We start from the raw sequence: 19486 nt of genomic DNA, 5'->3' as shown, positions 1-19486 counted from the left end.
GCCACCTGACTGAATTTAACCAAAAACCTCCCTCATCTATAACTTATAAGGCTGTTGGTATGATCCTTTGTGGCAAATGATAACTTCATTTGCCAACAAAACCAGAATTTTAGTGTTTCAAAGACCCCTTTCTCCACCGGAATCTTGAAAAGATGCATCAGCCAACAGACCATCAGAATAAAAACAAATCAGCGAAGGCAAATATTATTACAGAATGTACCCATGTATTACCCCAGACCTGGAACTGAATTTTCCTGAGTGGAATGCTAAATACTCTTGTTGTGACAGAGGCCGCAGCAGAGGCATCCTGCCTTGTCTCTTTAAATGACTGCAGCCGTGCAGTCCTGATTCCTGGCAGGCTTTCCTTAATGAGCTGCTTTTCACTTCAGCAGAACCACCCCAAACTTGTTTAAGGACTTGCACCAGGCATGTGATGAAGGCAGTGCAGTGTTACCTGGCACCTGGATAACCTCCATCCTGTCCAGCAGGGCGGGTGGGATTGTAGCTGTCGTGTTGGCTGTAGCAATGAAAAGCACTTGGGACAGGTCGAAGGCTACGTTTAGGTAGTGATCGGTGAAACTGTGATTTTGTTCTGGATCCAGGACCTGAACAAGAGTGAACACAGAAGTGATGCAACTGTGCAATCAGAAGTAAATAAAATATGTGCATTTTTATTATATTCCATTTGGATCTGTCAAATCTGACTTTACAGTAACAAAATACATTATCGATATCACTAAATCCTGGCCTTGCCTGGGTTACTCTGTGACTACATGTCACATGGACAGTTCAAAAAGTCACTTCCCCGTGAGTTATTCCTGCCCTTTTCTAGAGGTGCTGCAGCATTTCTCCAGCCATCAAGCACCTCCATGACCTTTCACACATGGGAGAGTGGCCCTCCAAGGACTTACAGCAAGCTTGGAAAAGCAGCCCACGTGGTCCCATGGAAGAAGGAGAATTCTCCCAAGTAATCCCTGACTCCAATCCTCACCTGCTGCTGACAGCTCTTTGTGCCCTAACCTTACTTCCTCCTCTCACACCAGCCCATGAGATCTGCCATGTGAGACCAAGGGGAAGAACACAATCCCAGCCTCATCTGCTGTCACTAAATCACCTGCTCCACTCATTCTGCTTTCTCCAGCCTTTACTACAAAAGGAGCAAGGAACTTTATTACGAAAGGAGGAGTACAAGTTCTTATTGTCCATGACGTCCCAAGCAAGCTCTGACCCTTGGTGAGCCCTGGCACCCTAAACACAATCATGTTTTTTCTTTTTGTCCCAAAACAAAGGAGACAAAATTGAACAAGCATACACAGTCTGAGCAACCTGAAAAATGTTCTGAACAAGTAGAACTAGGGCTTCAGTAACTGTGTTGTCTTCCTACCACTTTTAGTACTTCTTACGTGTGCTAATGCAACACTTGCCTAGATTTAAGATTAGGTGATAAATATTCAATACATATGTGGAACACAAAGGTACTGAGATGCTGTCTTGTAGATTTGTTAACAGTGCCACAAATGGGAAGTTCATTGTACACAGCAGTGTATTCCTGGCTTCTCTATCACCTGTGAACCACCTTTACTTCACATCCCCCCGAGGTACAGCCACGCTCTTCCTTCCCAAATGATCAATGATCAATGCTACACCAACAAGAATAATCCTCATGTCCCAAATAATGGGACCCATGCATCTCCTGAGAAACAGCACACCACTGTCAAAATAATTTATCTGCCTACACCCAAATGAATGCACACAAGCTGAATCACAGTCAAGAGCAGTGCTGATAACTAAAAAACAACTCAACTGGAGGACTTCTTTGATAGCTATAAAAAAAAAAATTCTGAATTTTTACTACTCTTAAATTCTCCTCAGGCTTTGAAAAGTGAAAAAAATATTTTGAAAAAAAATTATGATCAGAACAAACTAAAAAAAAAATCCTTCTATTACAGAATGCCAGAAATACAGCTGACTTTCCTAAAAAACAGAATAAAGTCAGATTTTATTTTGAAGTGCTGCACAGATTTAAGAGCAGTTACACATAAGAGTGGAATCTTAAAGCATACTGAAGCGCATGTTTCAATTCTGAACCTAGGGCTGGAACTCAGTGAATGCCATTGTGCACTGGCTCTAAGCTATTCAAAAGCTTGTCTTACCCTCTTCAGCAAGCAGCTGCTGTCACTTACTCCCTTCTTTACCAACAAATGCAAAGGCCTTGAAGTATCCTGATAAGCCAAGTCCACTGATGCATAACTCAGAGATGTGCCTTACCTCGGCGAGTCCCCCAGGCCGGCCCCGGGAGACACAGCAGCAGGCAGGGAATGCAAGCACAGCAGCTACAAACTGTCTTCCAAACAAGCAGGTCTATACCAAGTATCAGCCTCCCACCCAAAGTCTACTCTTGCAAATTTTTCTGAACTGTTTTAGACAGCTAATCCTAATTCAGCTTACCCCTTTTTTATACTGATAACAGTATTCCCACAGAATTCCATTCTATCAGCTGAAGTGTCTGCAAGTAATTCCAAAGCTGCTGAAAAACAACGTATTCTGACAGACCAAACTGGCACTTTGACACATTTATTTACATGCAAGTTTCTTTCTCCTTCTAGTCTGGAACCAGAAATCCTTATGAACCCTGCAAAGTGCCAAGCCGGTGATTAGAATGTTATTCACAAAGATACACAAAATATTGATGCTGTATTCACATGCAAAAAATACTATCCAATAAAGACAAAGGAAGCTGTAATCCAAACCAACTCAAATTATATCGAAAAATGTGAATTATCTGAGATTTTTTACAAGGGCTGGAGATCCTCCAGACTCATAATTCTTTGTCATGGTAACTGTTTTTTAGAATAAGATACAAATCAATGCCCTGCCTATGCACTTCAAACAGATTTTCCAAAGCAAATAGAACCGTTCTTCAGTTAGGTATCTGTGCTGAAGCTCAAGTCCAAAACTTTTCCAAGATATTAAATTAATACAGAAATATGAAGTACAAAAAGAACATTCAGTGCACAAAATATCTTGGCTAATTTATGACAGATAGCTCACATGCATACAAAGGCTTCTCTGTAACAGCTTTTTATTACCACAAAATCCCGAATAAATTCCATGAACATTTAATTGCCTGGCTATGCTCCTGGTCTAATTTCCCTGCATACAAATAGTCACTATCAGGCACTTGGATCCAGTTCTGTTTTCTTCTGTTTTTAACAGAGGTCATCTAAATTTAGACTAAAATATTCCTTTGTTAATGAACAGTAACTGGAAATAGGAAGACATTCTGCCTTGCTGAAGCAACAGCACTGCAGAAGAACTAAAGATTAGAACTAACCACATATCTGGCAATTAAAAAGCACCAAGCTTTGCTCCCAAACTCACGGGGATGTTATTTTCTTTCCTGAACACGCCCTGTTGTGGACAGCAAGAACTGAACACATCCACACATTAAGGAATAAAGGATGTGCCTTCCATAGTTAATGAAGGCACCTAGCAGACAAGCAGCAGGGAGAACAGCAAATGCAGCAGTTAGGTGACCACTGACTGTTGTCTGCTCTCCAGCCACCTCTGCCCACTCCAGAGGGACTTTCCAACAAGGTAAACCAGGAGAAGCGGATAAAAACGAAGCTATTATGTCCAGCCATGAGCTGTCCATTAGAAGAGGTAAAGCACCTGCTCCAGGATGTTTAGCCAGCAGTAGAGGGATATAGAGGGGAGCAGCAGCCACGGTTAATAGAGCAATTACTTCTCCAGATGCAACTAATGGGCAATTAGCAGGGCTTACATAAACCCTGCAGCCCAGGCAGGCAGGGGGAAGTGAAACTTATGAGCCTCAGCCGGAAAAATTCATGGCAGGAGCAGAGCTGAGTATCACTGAGAACGTGCCTTTAAAAGATGGAAAACAGAAACATCTCAAAGCAGCAATGAAGTACCCAGAATTCAAACACAACTAATTAAGCAAGTATTAATTAAATTCGTTTGCCTTCACAAACGACACAATAGAAAAATACAATTGTTCCCTACTGCAGGACAGGGAATAATAATTAAAAAAAAAAAAACCCCAACAAAGGTTGCATAAAATTACCAGTATTAATACACAGATCTAGATTCATGATTGGAACACTCTTTCCAAGAAATCCCAAATCATTGTGTCTGCATATCAAACAACAGCCAGCTAAACAGGAAAGTTTGATTTTCAGGTATTTTTATCCATGCATTGACTAGAAGTAGGACAGCTTAGTTCAAGTATCTAAAAGACAAACGACAGGATAGGTATCAGCAAACTCAGGAACAGAGATCATTACATTTTCAGCAAAGTATAAATAAAATCCCCCAGAGGAACAGTACAAGGAATAATGTATTTATTACACTCCCCTGCTTGGTTTCTTTGCACTTTGAAGCCCTTCATCACCCTAGAAAAGTGTACTACACACTTGAGAAATGCACAGGTAAGGGACCATTAACTGTCATTTTTAAAAGCTAAAGAAGTGAAGCCATGCTATTTTCTAGCACATTTAAATTACTACTAGTTCATGTTAACATGCAAAGATCAAAACAGAGCTCTCAAACCACAGCCTGTTCATACACTGATTTTCAAAGAACTCGCTGGCCTTGTCAAAACAGCAATTTTCCACTATCTAGCAGGAAGAAAATAATGACGTTTGTAGAAAGTCAATTGACACTTCATTTGCAGAATGTCATACAGCATCCAGATGAGCTCATGACACCTTAATTTAAGTAGCATTTTTCATATTTAAATCACTGCATTAAGCACTGTCAGTCAAGAGAGTCATTAGAACGACTCTGTAGGCAAATACTATCAGAAACACTTTCACCCCCACTCACCAAAGCTACCATACCTCAGGTCTGACAACTGAGATGCTTCAGGATTATGCCCTAAGTCACTTCTGTGAAAGTGAACCAGGCTAGCTCAAAAACTGGGGGTATTTTTTACTAATGCCTCTCCTTTTGACTGAAACAGGTATAGAACCGTGCCAGAAGCAGTGCAGCTGACACAGTGGGAGCACGGCAGTCCCTAGGGCCAGAGAGAACACAGAAGAGAAGGCAGAGCATAAAACTACAGCAGTACAAGGAATCTCTGAGCATGCACAATACAAAAACCATCATGTGCATTAGTGCTGCATCTGCCCTGGCAGCCTCAACACTTCAGCCTGGCCCAGCCCTGCTGTGACAGCACCCCTCCTTCTCTCCTTTGCCATCCCCTCCCTCATTCTCCCCTTGGCCATTCCTGGCACGGGAAGATGGACACAGCCTTCTGCCCAGGGAAGGACAATGCTTTGTCTCTTCCCCACACCTGAGGACGTGCTCCTTCCTCTCTCCAGCAAACCGTTAAAATAAAAGCACTGAACATGCACAAATCAGTGGAAGAAGGAATTGAACTGGGATATCATGTCACACTCCAGAAAATGGAAATTGGGGAGAAGGTTCTGACAGCTCCTTCCTGCTGTCTGTTCCATGATACATTAAGCTTGCAAGGTGCAGGTCTCCATTAATTTTCTTCATGATCACTCCAGTTTTGGCCTCCAAAAGCCCAACTAACCTAATTAATGACATCTCAACACTTGATGGGATTTACAGAATATTCCAACAGTATCTTGTTCATCACAGTCCTCAACTGTATCTCCTGAATGTTATTTGTGTCCTTAAGCAAATCAGCTTTGACAACTCTAAAACCTTTGTGATAAAATAACTGTAATATGTGCTTCAAAACTAGATTCATTCACATCTTAGTCTGAGTGGCAGAAGTTCAGCAAAAATGCGCCCATGGAAAACCTGACTCCCATGGAAAGCTAACACTCATCACACTATGATCAGCCAAACACTCATCACACCATAATCAGTCAAGGAGTGGGAATCTGTGACTAACATAAAAATTCCAACTTCAGAAAGTTAATTACAACACTAATTAAAGAATGCTCCTAAAAGAACATGCAGCTAGGCCATATTATGCAGTGGGTAAACTGCTTAATTCCAATATAAGCTGGTACCATCAAGAGCTTCAAAAACATATTAAAATTGTTCCAAGTAAGAAAGGGAAAACTTGAAGAAGTCTAGTTACTGTCTAGATCCTCTACAGCTCTTTCTTAGCTAACAACATTTGTTCATTAAAAATCAATGTCTTCAAGTCCCCCAAATAAATGATGCTTAGGGCTTGAACACTATTCAAATACAGAAAACACTCCAATATCTATCACTGTGTTCAAGTACGACTCACTGGTATTCATGTCACTTAGCCACCATGTAACAGCATCTGCATTGTGCCCAAGGCATAGAGAGAAACCCACCCAAGTCAGAACTCAGCGGCTGATATATGAAAAACAGAGACACTGTCAGGCCTTCTCTTGTCCAGTGAATCTGAGTCCAGTGCAATTCTTTTAAAACCCAAAGGAAACAATGCTTGCAGTTTAACACCTCTTACCTCAAGCAAGGCTGCTGCAGGATCCCCCTGCAAGCTCTTTGCCAGTTTATCCACCTCATCCAAGAGGAAAACAGGATTGTTCACCCCGACAGTCTTCAGGCCATTGATGATCCTGCCAGGCATGCTGCCCACGTAGGTGCGCCTGCAAAGGGATGGGGATGGGGAGAGAGGGTGGTGACACGGGCAACAGGAGCAGCAACATCAAAAATATTACAAGTAAAACTCCAGGCAAAATAGAAGGAACAAGGAGCACTGCAACAAATCTTGGGTCTTTTTGCAAAAATTTGTGGAATACTTGATAAAAATATGGAATATACAACTGAGTTAATACAAGCAATTATAGCAGCGGATGAAAATGTGAGTTCCATGGTGAACCAGTTCATCTGCAAAGATAATAATTTGCATTAAAGTGTATCCAAACTTTACAGCTTGTGGACATTTTAACATGTTGCAGTACCAGCATCCTTGTATTGTAAGAACAAGCAAAAGCAGATTTGGGAACCTCATTAATAAAAACATCTTCATAATTATAATGCTGGGATTGTGTCATCACAACAGAGTTCCTGCAGCATGTTACAAAAGAGAGCAAAATTCCAGTTATGCTGAACTGTCAATGTCCCCATGACAGCATGCTTTAATAAACACCCACCAAAAGTAACTGCAATTACTGTCATTTCAATATAAAATGAAAAGCTGAACGCTGCAATGAAACAAAAAATGACGAGCTTGAATTCATTCAGCAAATCAGTAAATTCGTTTTTTCCGAAACACACACACAGCAGAGCTACATTTTACAGATGTATATAACCCTTGTTTGCTGCACTTGCCATACTCGTTTCTGCTTGTGCCATAACTACTCAAAATACTGTAATTAAGAGCATGAAATTCTAAGAAGAAAGAGATACACGAAGTGCCGGATTACAGTATCTAGCTCATGACCCTCACAAAGCACACAAGCAGAAGAGGCCTGCTTTGCCACATGATCCGGTTTACTACCGTCCAAAATAAACAGGACGACATTTACAAAGATGAAACCAAAAATACCATGGGACTAATTTCAAAAAATACTTTAAAAAAGACTATAAATATATTAAAAAAAAACCCCAAAAAACAACAAAAGCGGAACCCAAACCACTCAGCAATAGTGTCAGTTCCATGTAACATCTAACCACCGAGGGAACAAATTGCAGTAAATGTGTTTAATTCTAGATCTGAGAAAAAATAAAAGGTTTTAAGATCTTCTAAACAGCCAGCAATGCAAGAGTAATTCAGTTTGCCTGTTACCACCTTCCTGAGGCAGCTGCTAAAGACTGAAGCAGCCAGCAGGCAACAGTTCCTCACTTGAGTGCTTTTGTGTAGTCTTAATCTGCAGCAAGGGAGCGGATTGCTCTCACGGAGGGCTGGCTGCGGAACATTCACTACAGATCAGACTCTGCACGGGGAGCTGTTACACAGCCAGCCTGCCTCCTCCTCCTCCATCTGCACACCCACAGCCCTGCCAAGACAGGGAAAGCATTCTAGAAAATGCAGCCAGAAAATGAGGAGGCTGAATCAGAGCTGGAGTTCACACAACTGAATCACTTACCAGTGTAAACAAATTTATCAGTGTAGCAATTCGAGCATTTCTTTGTTTTTTGGGGGATCTGGGCTTTTTTCAGTTATGGGTTTGGGTATTTTTTTTATTTTTTTGTGGTTTTGGGTTTTGTTTGGTGGTGGTTGTTTTATTCCTCTCTGGATTGTTTTCACCACAAGGTGCTCACTGCACTAGAGAATAATTTTATATGCTTCAGAGACAATGCAGCCCAACTATTTCGGTATTTTGTTTATGCTAGTAATAGTTATCTAAACCAAAACATAGGGTAGCACAATTAGGTAAACATCAAGCACTCTTCGTTCTTTCTTGCTGCATTATTCTCTAGTGCATGCTTAAAAACATTACGCTTTTTAAATGCATGTTTGTGTTTCTAGATACACAAAGTTTTACTTGGATTTTTTGAATCCTTTAGAGATTTGAGGTATCCATATTCCATTGAGCTTTAAGAAAGAAGCTGGCTTACAAACTAAATGAAGGCAAACAGATGCAACAGTCTAAATCTGGAGTACCTCTACATTTGAGATGGACCGATATCTATTTTATTATATTAATCAGCAAATCCTAAAGATCTCCAAAGTTATTAGGGAACACATTTCAACAAAAGAATCCCTTGTAAATCAGGCCCTGCAGGTATTTACATATAAAACCAGCCAGAATATATTAAAATTACAAGCAGATATAGCCATTTATCTGTCTGGCTGTTAACCTTTGCCTTGTAAGATGTGAAACTAAATGTTACTGTTTAGGAACACTATCACTGAATGTGATGTTGATTCCATTATTTTTGCTAGGGTTGAAAGGAGGTAAAACAATATCCTCCATTTCTGCTCTTTTTGATGCAGTTTCTTTCCCTGCACTAAACCCAGAGGACAGTCAGCTTTCCCCACTCAAAACAGGATGCACAGAGCAAGTTTCCTACTTATCTCACTTGTGTGTAGCAGCACTTAAAAAACCCAACCCCTTGAGAGCTCCAGGCAGATGAGATCTGCAATTGAGTAATATTTTCTGTAGTTTTAGATCAGTGAAAAAGTACCTTTAAACAAAACACTGGATTGATACAGTATGTCATCAGGCACCACGTACCCTAGAAAATGCAACAAAAACAGTTGGGAAATCCAACCTTCTTGGTTCTCCCAAAGTAAACTGGGAAAGCCTTGGAAATAGAGCCCTTAAAGCAGTGGTAGTATTATTGAAAGAAAGCAACAGGATTCGCTTTCTTCACAGTGATCTCAAGACAAATAGTTTTAATCATTTTTAACTTCAGGGGCAGAAAAGGATAACAAAGTTAACACCACTGTTTCCGAACATCCTTGCACAAGGTCACAGCCTTTTTTTTTTTTTTGGCAAGGCCAGAGGCTGCATCCACTCAGGGGCTTTACAAATCTATCTCTGCTTTGTACTTGTCCAACAAAGCTCATTCCTCTCATGGGTGATGCTGTCTGCAGGTTTTTTTCTGGTGCAACAAGGCCTGCGTAGGGAAGTTCTGCTGGCACAGCTGTCCTGGGGAGGAATCCCACCTCTCCTCCAACAAGTGCACCTAAACAAGTCTTCAGCAAAGGCCTAAGCCAGAAGTGAACTGTCCAAGCTTTGGAAACTGCAAAGCACTGGGAATACATGAAGGAGTGCTCCACATGATGGTGAGAAAGAAGAGCTTCACATTTACCTCGGCAGCACCACTATAAATAACTGGCACAATTACATCTTTCCTTTTCAGAAACAGAAAAACACACAACAGGGAAGATCATACATTTCCTGTATGATACAAAATATCAATACTGAGGAGATTTTTAAAGCAATGAGCTTCTTGGAAAAAAGTTCTAACTCATCCTTCAGATTGGTTTGTAGGTTTTTTCTTTTTTCCTTTTTTTTTTTAATACAAGCAAACAACAAATGTAAACCAGCATATTTTAACATATGGTTTAGATGAGTGGTAAATGCAGACGACAGCTGAAGGATGACTGATGAAGGAGCTCTGGTTTTGTACCAAGAGGATGATTTCGTTTTGGGAATGCAGAACACTTGCTACTCTTCACTCAGTCAGTGCAGGATTCCCAAGCTCCAGGATGCCCAGTGAAATGGCCAAACCTGGGCAGCTCCAATTGCCACATCTGCACATCAGGTGGGACAGCACAGTCACTGAAACACCACTCCCCACCCTGCTGCTCTCCAAGAGCTTTGTCTGCGGAGTCTCTCAGTCTGCACCTTTCACAGAAGTGGCCCAAGTGAATGCTATTTCAGGCACTGTTTGCTTGCAAGTCAAGCTGAAGCAGTTCCTTTTAAATGTTCTAGTACATTTGGTACATTTTTGTACATGTTCAGTACATCAGCAGGCACATAAAGTACTGCTCTCCTGCAATGTTAGTGGAATCCTCAACTTAAGCCCCAAAGCCTAATAAGGAACTTTTAGGAGGAAAACAATGTCTTCTTAAGGTATAATATTAGAAAATCAGCCTGCTCAACAGTGAAACTCAGGAAACAACAGCCTGTGTCTCCTCCAGTTCTGGACCACCTCTCTCTGAGGGCCACCACATGCACAACGTGGATTCACCTGACTGGGAATGACTTAAAGGATTTATTCACATAAAAAGACATTACAGAGCTCTACAGACAAGCTGTAGTTCTAATCTGATTAAATTTTATTCTGAGAAGGAGGAAAACAAACCAAAGCAGAATTTAAAATCCAGTATGCAACAGGTGGGTTTGATTTTAACTACAAAAAACTGGGAAAAGCAGTTGGCTCAAAGGACTCCTGGTACCAACTGCTCTAAGTTCATTTTTAAACTATACACTTGCTTGTTGAACAGTAACCACACAATATTCTTGCTAATTCTATATTACATTTTCCTTTGCTGGTGAAAAATAAATTCTCTTAGCAAATATTTACCATTGGCTAATTTCATACACTTTTTAACATGAAATTTGTAATGGTCAGCCTCTAACACGAATTAAGAGCTTAATAATGTCTTCAAAAATGCACGACAGCCACAAACACCTGAACTAAACCGCTTTTTAGAGGCTCTGTCGTATGACTCTCCCTGTCTTTACTTTTTATGAGGTCCAGCACAAGATTGGAAGTTTGACTTTTGTTTATAATGTCAAGCTCAAGACGTGGTTTCCCTGTTACAAAGGACCGAGTCCTGCTCTGCTCCGGAGAAGTTCCTTTCCATAAATGCTGAGTATTCCACAGCCTCTAGTGGCTTCACTTCGAATAGCACATGTTGAGCCACATTTTCGGTTGTTTTTAGGACATTCTATCTTAGGTGTATTCTACTGAGAGCAGCTGCATAGCCACTGGGCAAAACTAACTGCCAGGTGGCATAAAAAATGTAACTGATAGCTTTAACTCCCAGTATCCACCTACTGTTGTAAGGAGAAATTTTATCCAAAAACATGACTTAAGAGAAAACCTGACTAAAATTCATTATTCCAGGTTTCCTACACTGCATGCAAGAAGCATAAAATATGTGTAATAGAAACAAAAATGCTGCACTGATGCTTTATCTCTATTGCCCATTCATTATGCTTCCAGTTGCAAAGACTGAGGAATGGACTAAGACAAATTTAAAAGACTAAGTAGTAGATACAAAAAGAGCCCGACACCGAAAACGGTCCTAAGGAACGTCATCCAAAAAATGTCCTTTGAAACATGCCAGCTTAGGCATAAATCTCCTTTTGAAATAGGAAAACAGTGAACAAACAAGCCCATTGCTATCCTCTAGCAATTTTCATGTTTCACTCCAAGTTTCTCCTTGTCTTTCAGCAGCAAACATGGTTATGAAGGAATGTACTGCTACTATAGGTTACACTGGATAATGAAATCTTTACATCCCTCTTAAAAGCACAAAAAATGAAGAATTTGCACTAAACTTTCTACAGAATTTTACTTCAAAGTGCTAAAATAACTGAAGATTAAATCCATTCCCTATGACAATAAAGGGCAGCAGCAGAATGAAAGGACAAAGTCTGTACCACAACACCAAACATCCAGTCCATCAAAATTCTCCACCAGGTAACACCACTGAATACCAAGGAAAATCAATAAATACCTACCACTGTTTCACAGAAGCAAAATTTCTCTGTATTGGCTGAACAGTGAAAAGAATCAGTACATTCTGCAGAGAAAAAACTGCAGTTAGGAAAAGAAGTAGTAATTACCTGTGGCCTCGAATATCAGACTGATCACAGACTCCTCCTAAAGCAATCCTGTGGAATTCTCGACCCAAAGTCTTTGCAATTGACCTTCCAACACTGGTTTTACCAACTCCTGGGGGCCCCACAAAACAAAGAATGGGTCCCTTGAGGTTGTTCTTAAGCTGTCGTACAGCCAAGTACTCCAACACTCTCTTCTTCAACTTCTCCATGGCATAATGGTCATTATCCAACACAATCCTGGCTGCGCGGATCTCCAGGCGATCTGCACCGACAGCAGCACAGAGATCAGCACTCTGACCTTCAAAATGGCAACAGTTCATCCCACAGCACAGATACCTTCATCAGGGCAATCCCCCAACACACACACGTAATTCAGACAAAGCTTCCATGAAACAAAGGTATTAAAGCTCTTCTTTAACCTCCTTCTTTAAAAAGGAAATTAGACCCAAACTAGACAGATTACAGTACTGAAAATGACACAGCACTGATAATGACAACCAAAGCTAAAAAAATTATCATGATCTTCTACTTCTATATTCATGTGTGTTTTTATTCACTGTAGCTACAGAGTTCAAAAGAGCAATCACATGGGTCACACTCACAAACTTTGCTTGAAGTGAAAACATCAAACTTCACATGACATGGCATAATTTTAAAAGATCAAAGAGCAACTTCCACCAAAAAAACAGTTTGCTAGGACTGTCAACAAACATTTCACTCATTTGGGGATTCTTTGAATAATACTGCAAAGTACGTCTAGGCAGATCTTTTTACAACTTAATGATTAAAGAAAATATTTACAAGATTGTTAGTAAACAGCCAGGGCTCTATTTCAAACCAGCAACAATTTATCACTATAAATACCAGCAATTAATTACAATTGTGCCTTTTTTATCCTTCTGTTTCTTACCAAACTTGCTTAAGATAAACCAGAATCTTCTTCAGAAAGACCAGTGTTACAGAAATCTCCCAAAGGGTTTTTTGTCTGACATATAAAAAAATAATTAGATGCTCATTTCTTTATTATTTTTGATACATACTGGTACAAATTGTAATTAGAAACACCTTCATTTTTAATGAAACTATTCTTAATAGTTTTAAAACTTTTTAAATCCACATTCTTAAGACACACAACTGAGCTACACAGGTTATTCAGTGTACAGCTCTCACTGAAGTCTAACGGTTTACCTGGCTTACAGTAACTTATCAACAATGTTTTTACAAGACAGAACTAAATCACAGTGTTTATATGACAGTTACTTGTCCTAAAATGTTTGTGCAAGAGAATCACCACTAAGGGAAGGGTTTACCTTTTGTACTCTTGTTCCAAGGCAATTCTACCATCAGTTCCAAGTAATTTCTTGTCAAAGCATATTCTGGCATTGACTGAGGCATCTTCTTTAATCTGGAAACAGAAGGACAGAATTCAAAAGGCCAACCAGAAATTAAATCCAAGGGAAGCCCCTACTGCACCTCAAAGGCATCAATGCTGCCTGAGCTTTTAAATCATTAGAGAAACACAACCAACACAAACATATATCAAACAGGAAAAGATTTGTTTTAAATTTTAAAAGAAATCGCCATTCAAAAGCCTCCTACCTTTTTATCTCTTTAAGACAAACTTTAAGAGCTTGTTCTGACATACTGGATGTTCTAATCTTTTTTTCTAGCATGACAACATCATCATGATCTTCTTCTTCCTCCTCATCTTCTGTAATACTCCCATGAGTGATTCTTCTATTAGGACGAATAGCTACAACCTGTGCAATGGAAACAGCCACAGAATTGTACCAGGTCTTAGGTTTTAAATAAGCTGTGCACTTTGGCTTTGAATAAAAATCAGGGCAAAAACAGGTAAGGTGCATGGAAAAATTCAGAACTCCACAAAGTTTCACCTTCATCCAAAAATTAAGTTCAAAAAGTATTACTGCTGCTAGTTTAAAAAGTTACAGTTCTTTATGTATTTCCTAAGTGATTTTATCACATATCCTAAACTAGTAAACAACACAAAACAAGAACAAAACTGAAAGCAACTATTTGTGATATTTCAAGCACTGTAGCCCAGCATATTAAGCAGCATAAACTCAATCTTTACAAAATGGGTAAATCTCTCTTATCCTTTTTCATTTCTCAATGACTTCCCAGTTACTAAACTATATATAAGTGCAGTTAAGATGCAGCAAAAGTGAGCAAGCTCCATTTTACAACACCCATGCTTTATCTGTAGTTCAAAAGCTGCCACTCATCTGCAATGCCATCAGTAAAAGATACACCTTTCACTGCACAGGCCAGAACTCACTTTGTGCATACCAGGCACATGAATTGACTCTTCAGAGCAATCTGAGCATTCATTTCATGTCCCAAAGTGCTCAGATTGAAATAAAAATTAAATTTAAAAAAAAAATTAAAATAAAGCCTAGGCAGTTTTAAACAAATATTTTGTCTTTTGTGTGTCTACACAGCCAAAGTTGCCAGGTGGGTGTTCTCTGCAGCTCCAGACTATGATCACACACTATGGTCATACATTAAAAATGCCCAGATTAAAATCATGCATTCATCAGCCTGTTAAAAGAGTGCATCTTAGCACTTATTTAGAATGTTTAAGTATTCCAGATTTAAAGCTCCATACCCTTTTATCATCATCCTGTTTGGACTTTCTTGTTTTCTGGAGCAACTTCAGGCCTTCAATCTGTCTAACAAGCAATGGTATGGTCATCTTGAACCGTTCTTCCAGCCTAACAGCATCTAAAATCTAAGAGCAAAGAGTTGTAAGCAGCCAACAAGTTCACACAGCTGAATCCTCGCCCTGGGGGAAGGGAACATCCAGGCACTGCTACTGTCTTTTGACCAGAGGTATAGAACAGATGGATTTAGGAAAACAGGCAGCAAGAAAAGCAAGGAGAATACAGTACACAAAATCTAGCCTCAAGGGTCTGGATGCCTGAGCTACAAAGCACTTCAGACTAGAGAAAATTCTCTTATCCTGTTTTGAAACATCTTAATATTTCAGTTGCATTTCCAGTGGCAAACATCTATCAATATCCTATTTTGCAATTACTGGGCCTCAGGAAAGAGAAGGCCTTGTTAAGTTACAGCATCGTCTCCTTGGGGAACCAAGGGGAAAAAAAATCACCTTGTGCCACTAAGGTTTCTGTTCAGGGATTTTTTTGTTTATTTTGTCTTTTTAATATTTTGCACACAATTCCATTTTCACATTAAATAAAGTTAACATGTGGAAATGGGTAGAATTCTGCTCCTTTGTATTTCCATAGCTTCCACCATCTGCCCTTTTCCTTCAAACTTCTAATTAAAAAAAAGTGATGGACTAATAACTAATGCACCTTCCTCCAGCATGATATCCAACTATGGCACACACCTGCCCTTCAAATTACTGCATTAATTTCTACTTTTGGTGCTTCGAAAGACCCTAACACACTTTGAGCTCCAGGTGCAGCATAAGCAGTTAGAGAAGAAAAGGAACAACTTGCACAACACAACAGCAAGTACAGAAATCAGATGGATAAGCACCAACCCATAAAGATCATTTTTGCACAGATTTACTTTGACATATGACAGAAATTTTAACCACTGTCTCAGTGTTTAAAGAAACCCAGGCTTCAAGATAATTTAAAAAATATTTAATTCTAATATTAAAAACATTTTAATTCTGAAGTTATTAGTATTAACATATGTATCATGATCAGTCAGCTGGGATAAGTAAGTAAATTTCAACACAATCTGAAGAAAGATTTATCATATTTACTATGGGAAGTCCATGCACTACTTACTGTTTAATAAAATGAGCCATTTCCAAGATTTCCCAACCAGATCTATTTACCTCAGGTGAGCTCTGCCATGTGCATATACAAACACTTTAAACAACATCGACAAAGCATTTTGCAAGCATTCATGCTCAGATGCAACACAAACCCCTGCTGGCACAATGTTATCACTGTACAGTCACAAGTGTGATCAAATCCAAAATGACCTAAAAGTGAGTGACTTTAAAAAGATAGCAACAACTAACTCTTGTTTTGATTTTTCAGCCTTCTGATAGTCTACGTTTTTTACTAGAGCTTTTTCACGCTTGTAACAAAAACAAAGACTGATGTTTGGTAAATAATACATTCTCTTTAGGAAGAAAGACAAATTGATAAACTTCTAAGTTAACCACTGGGGTCAGAGAAGTGTCACTCTCCAAATTCCAAACCCTATTTAAATCCCAAACCAAAATGAACTTTCTCTCTTTCTTTCCCGTCCCACAACCCGACGGGTGGGTGCGGTTCTTTCATGTCCCCTAGTGACACCTAACCAGCGCTAAAACCTGTGAAGCACTGGGTACCTGCAGCTTCTCCTGGTTGGTTGTTCGGATGATGGAGGTCAGGATGTCGGGCAGGGCTTCCCTGGGCAGGTTGTCCAGGAGACGGCGGAGCTTGGCGACCGCAGGCACGGACATATCCAGCATCTCCACCAGCTACAACACACAGGGAACAATGCTAGCGGCTGCTGGGTTTCTTTGGGAATTATCCCTGCGGCTCTCTGGCCTGAACACCATTGGGTCTTCCAGCGGGAAGCACGTCAAAAAGTTACTGAAATAAGTTCACAGATGAGGCACTAACTCAGCACAGAGCACCAAGACCTTGAGCTTTCTCCCCGTCCGAGAAGTTCAAAAGTATCATTACTGCTTGCAGCGGTTTTTTCAATACATACGTCTCCTATGTCCCCCACATACCCAGATTAAAAATTCCCCCACGACTCTTTTCCAATATATCCTTTAAATTCCAATTCGTCATACTTCAGTGGTATATATTTTCTTCTATCTCTGTAAAATTCTAGAAAAATTAAACAAATCCCTTACTAGAATGTATGTAGAGTATTCCTATATATGAAACACCAACTTATTACAGCACCAACACAAGCAGTTGCACAAGACTCAGCTGCAATCAGCCGTGCAAACATCCTGGAACTTGGCGAAGAAACCTCAAGCTGTAACATTTATTTTGTAGCAGAGATACTGAAACTCTACTAGTCAATGAAAAATATAGGAACTGGAGAAACATAAGGGCAGACAGAACACAAATAAAGAGCCCAAGTGCACCCACAGGTTATGTGACACACAAGAATGAAACAAATTACCTGCACTGCATACTTGTAGAATTGTTCTGACAGCTCTCCAAGCTCCTCCTCAGATTTATGGCCATTAGTGAACTGCTCAAGTCGATCTAACTGCTGCACTTCAGCCACGGGATAGGGCTTCTCCTTCAGCAGCTGCAGGATCTGGAATCGGCACAGGCCTGTCACCAGCAATGTGTAATGGGGCTTGGGCCAGTTGCTGCCAACCACCTGAACTGCCAGGGCAGCAGTGCCAATCCTAAAAACAGATCAAATCCTTGTGTCACCTTTCACAGTATATTTGGTGTGCTCCTTATCAGAGGCAACCAAGCAATAGGTTGCAAGACCCTGCCGGGTCATGGTTCCTATTGAGAAACTTCCCTTGTAACACAGGCTACAAAACCAAACCCTAAAACCAGAACACAAATGAGTTAACTGACACACTAAGTAAGGCACTGTAATACAGTCACACAATTTAGAAACGTACGTCATTTCTTTATAACAATGGATCTGGCTGTGGACCGGCACACTGACATTTCTGCTTAAGCAACATGCACTGGGAAATGGGAGTGTTTGTAAATGATAGTTCTTCTATGAAATTCCTGGCCTTGTACTGAATCAGTGTTTTACACCACCGTACCCATTTAAGCCCATTTACAACAGAAGATATTTTCTTGCAACATCTTACTGAGTCCACTGATACGAGAAAGTTCGAAGAGTAAGGGTTACATGTTAGTTTCAGCACAAAGAAATACAAATTGCTTTCACTTTATGTGAACTAAGTCAATATCCGTGTTACCTATTAAGTGAAAAATGCTATGGTTAACAGCTGCGACAGCCCTTGAGCTGCGTCCTTTCGTCTTATTTCGCTCGCCCACCTTAGTCTCTTTTCAAACTCCCCTCCGGCCGCCGGCAGCTCGCCCGCCGGGCTCCGCGGAGGGCAGAGGCGCCCCCGGGGCGGCCCCGCGGGGTGACCCCACGGCTCCCCAGGGCGAGCCCCGGCCGGGGAGGCCGGGCCGGGCTCCGGGGGCGCCGCAGGCCGCGAGGGCGGCAGGGAGAGCCAGGGAGAGCCGGGCCGAGCCGCACCTGTGCAGGTTGGGCAGGTCGTCGCAGTCGGAGGTGGGGTCGCTGGTGTTGGGGATGACGCCGATGATGGTGCTCCGCAGCGAGGTGCCTTTCAGCAGCCGGCTGCGCACCAGCTGCATGTTGCGCGGAGAGTCCACGCTGGTGCGCATGGTGGAGCCGGGCAGCAGCACGCTCTCGTGCGTGAGCAGCAGCGGCAGCCGCGTGGGGATCTGGATAGCGCTGCCCGCCGCCATGGCTCGCCGTCACCCCCGCCCTGCCCCGCGCCCCTCACGCCGGCCCCGCCGCCATGGCAGCCCGGCCCCCGCCCGCCGCGGCCCCGCCCCCTACGGGCGCCGGCAGGCACCGGCCGCGCGCGCCCCGCCCGCTGCGCCCCCTGGCGGCGCCGGCCGCGCTGTCCCCGGCCCGGGCCCGGGCCTGGCCCCGAACCGGCCCCGCCGCTCGGGAACCGGCCCCGCCGCTCGGGAACCGGCCCCGCCGCTCGGGAACCGGCCCCGCCGCTCGGGAACCGGCCCCGCCGCTCCTTCTGCCTCCCCCGGGGCCTCTCGGGTCCGGTCTCCTCTCAAACACCGAGCCGGGCCGGTTCCCTTCAGTCCCTCCCCCGGAGGCCGCCCGGCCGCCGGCAGGTGTCAGGCTGGCATTGGCAATGGGTGCGGGCTGTGAGCTGTGCCAAGGGCTCCGGCACGGGACAGGGAGCGTGTAACAAATCCCATCGTTTGTTAAATGGGACGGGTACGAAGTGAACTCCCTTCTGTTGTTGGTTTTTACTCAAATCTACTCTCCTGCATCCGCGCTCCAGGTCGAGGGGCTCAGCATCCCGTTTCAGAGTCACAGAACCGTTCGGGTTGGAAGGAGCTCTGGAGATCACCCAGTCCCCTGGCAAGGCGGGTCACCTGGCGCGGGTGACACAGGAACGCGCCCAGGTGGGTTTGAAACGTGTCCGGAGAGGGAGACCCCAAGCCCTCCCTGGGCAGCTGTTCCAGGGCTGGGCCGCCCTCCATGGGAAGCAGTTGTTGTGCTGTTGAGGAAGCGCAGGTGAGCGCAGGTGTCGTTCCACGTGCTCCCGGGAGCCCCAGGGAGGAGGTGCAGGAGCCGACATCTCCCTC

At 42.3% G+C, this 19486-nt stretch overlaps 1 protein-coding gene across 1 annotated transcript in view; it reads right to left on the bottom strand.

The window, feature by feature from the left end:
- The window catches only part of LONP2 (lon peptidase 2, peroxisomal), a 37021-nt gene extending 18375 nt beyond the window's left edge, over positions 1–18646 (bottom strand). Inside the window, exons 1-9 of the mRNA XM_066194238.1 lie at positions 18384–18646; positions 17322–17556; positions 16528–16659; positions 14815–14937; positions 13785–13945; positions 13496–13590; positions 12189–12447; positions 6440–6581; positions 455–605 (exon numbers count right to left, since the gene is read on the bottom strand). Of these exons, the coding sequence (XP_066050335.1) occupies positions 455–605; positions 6440–6581; positions 12189–12447; positions 13496–13590; positions 13785–13945; positions 14815–14937; positions 16528–16659; positions 17322–17556; positions 18384–18616 (1531 nt within the window). The 5' untranslated portion in view covers positions 18617–18646. The remainder of the gene's footprint in view (positions 1–454; positions 606–6439; positions 6582–12188; positions 12448–13495; positions 13591–13784; positions 13946–14814; positions 14938–16527; positions 16660–17321; positions 17557–18383) is intronic.
- Between the last annotated feature and the right edge of the window lie 840 nt (positions 18647–19486).

Source organism: Chamaea fasciata, unplaced genomic scaffold (genome assembly GCF_029207755.1).
Source record: "Chamaea fasciata isolate MVZ Bird 193981 ecotype frontalis unplaced genomic scaffold, bChaFas1.0.hap1 SCAF_12, whole genome shotgun sequence".
NCBI classification, from domain to species: Eukaryota; Metazoa; Chordata; class Aves; order Passeriformes; family Sylviidae; genus Chamaea; species Chamaea fasciata.
The sequence above is the reverse complement of the archived record's forward strand: the minus strand, read 5'-3'. Positions and strand labels throughout refer to the sequence as shown.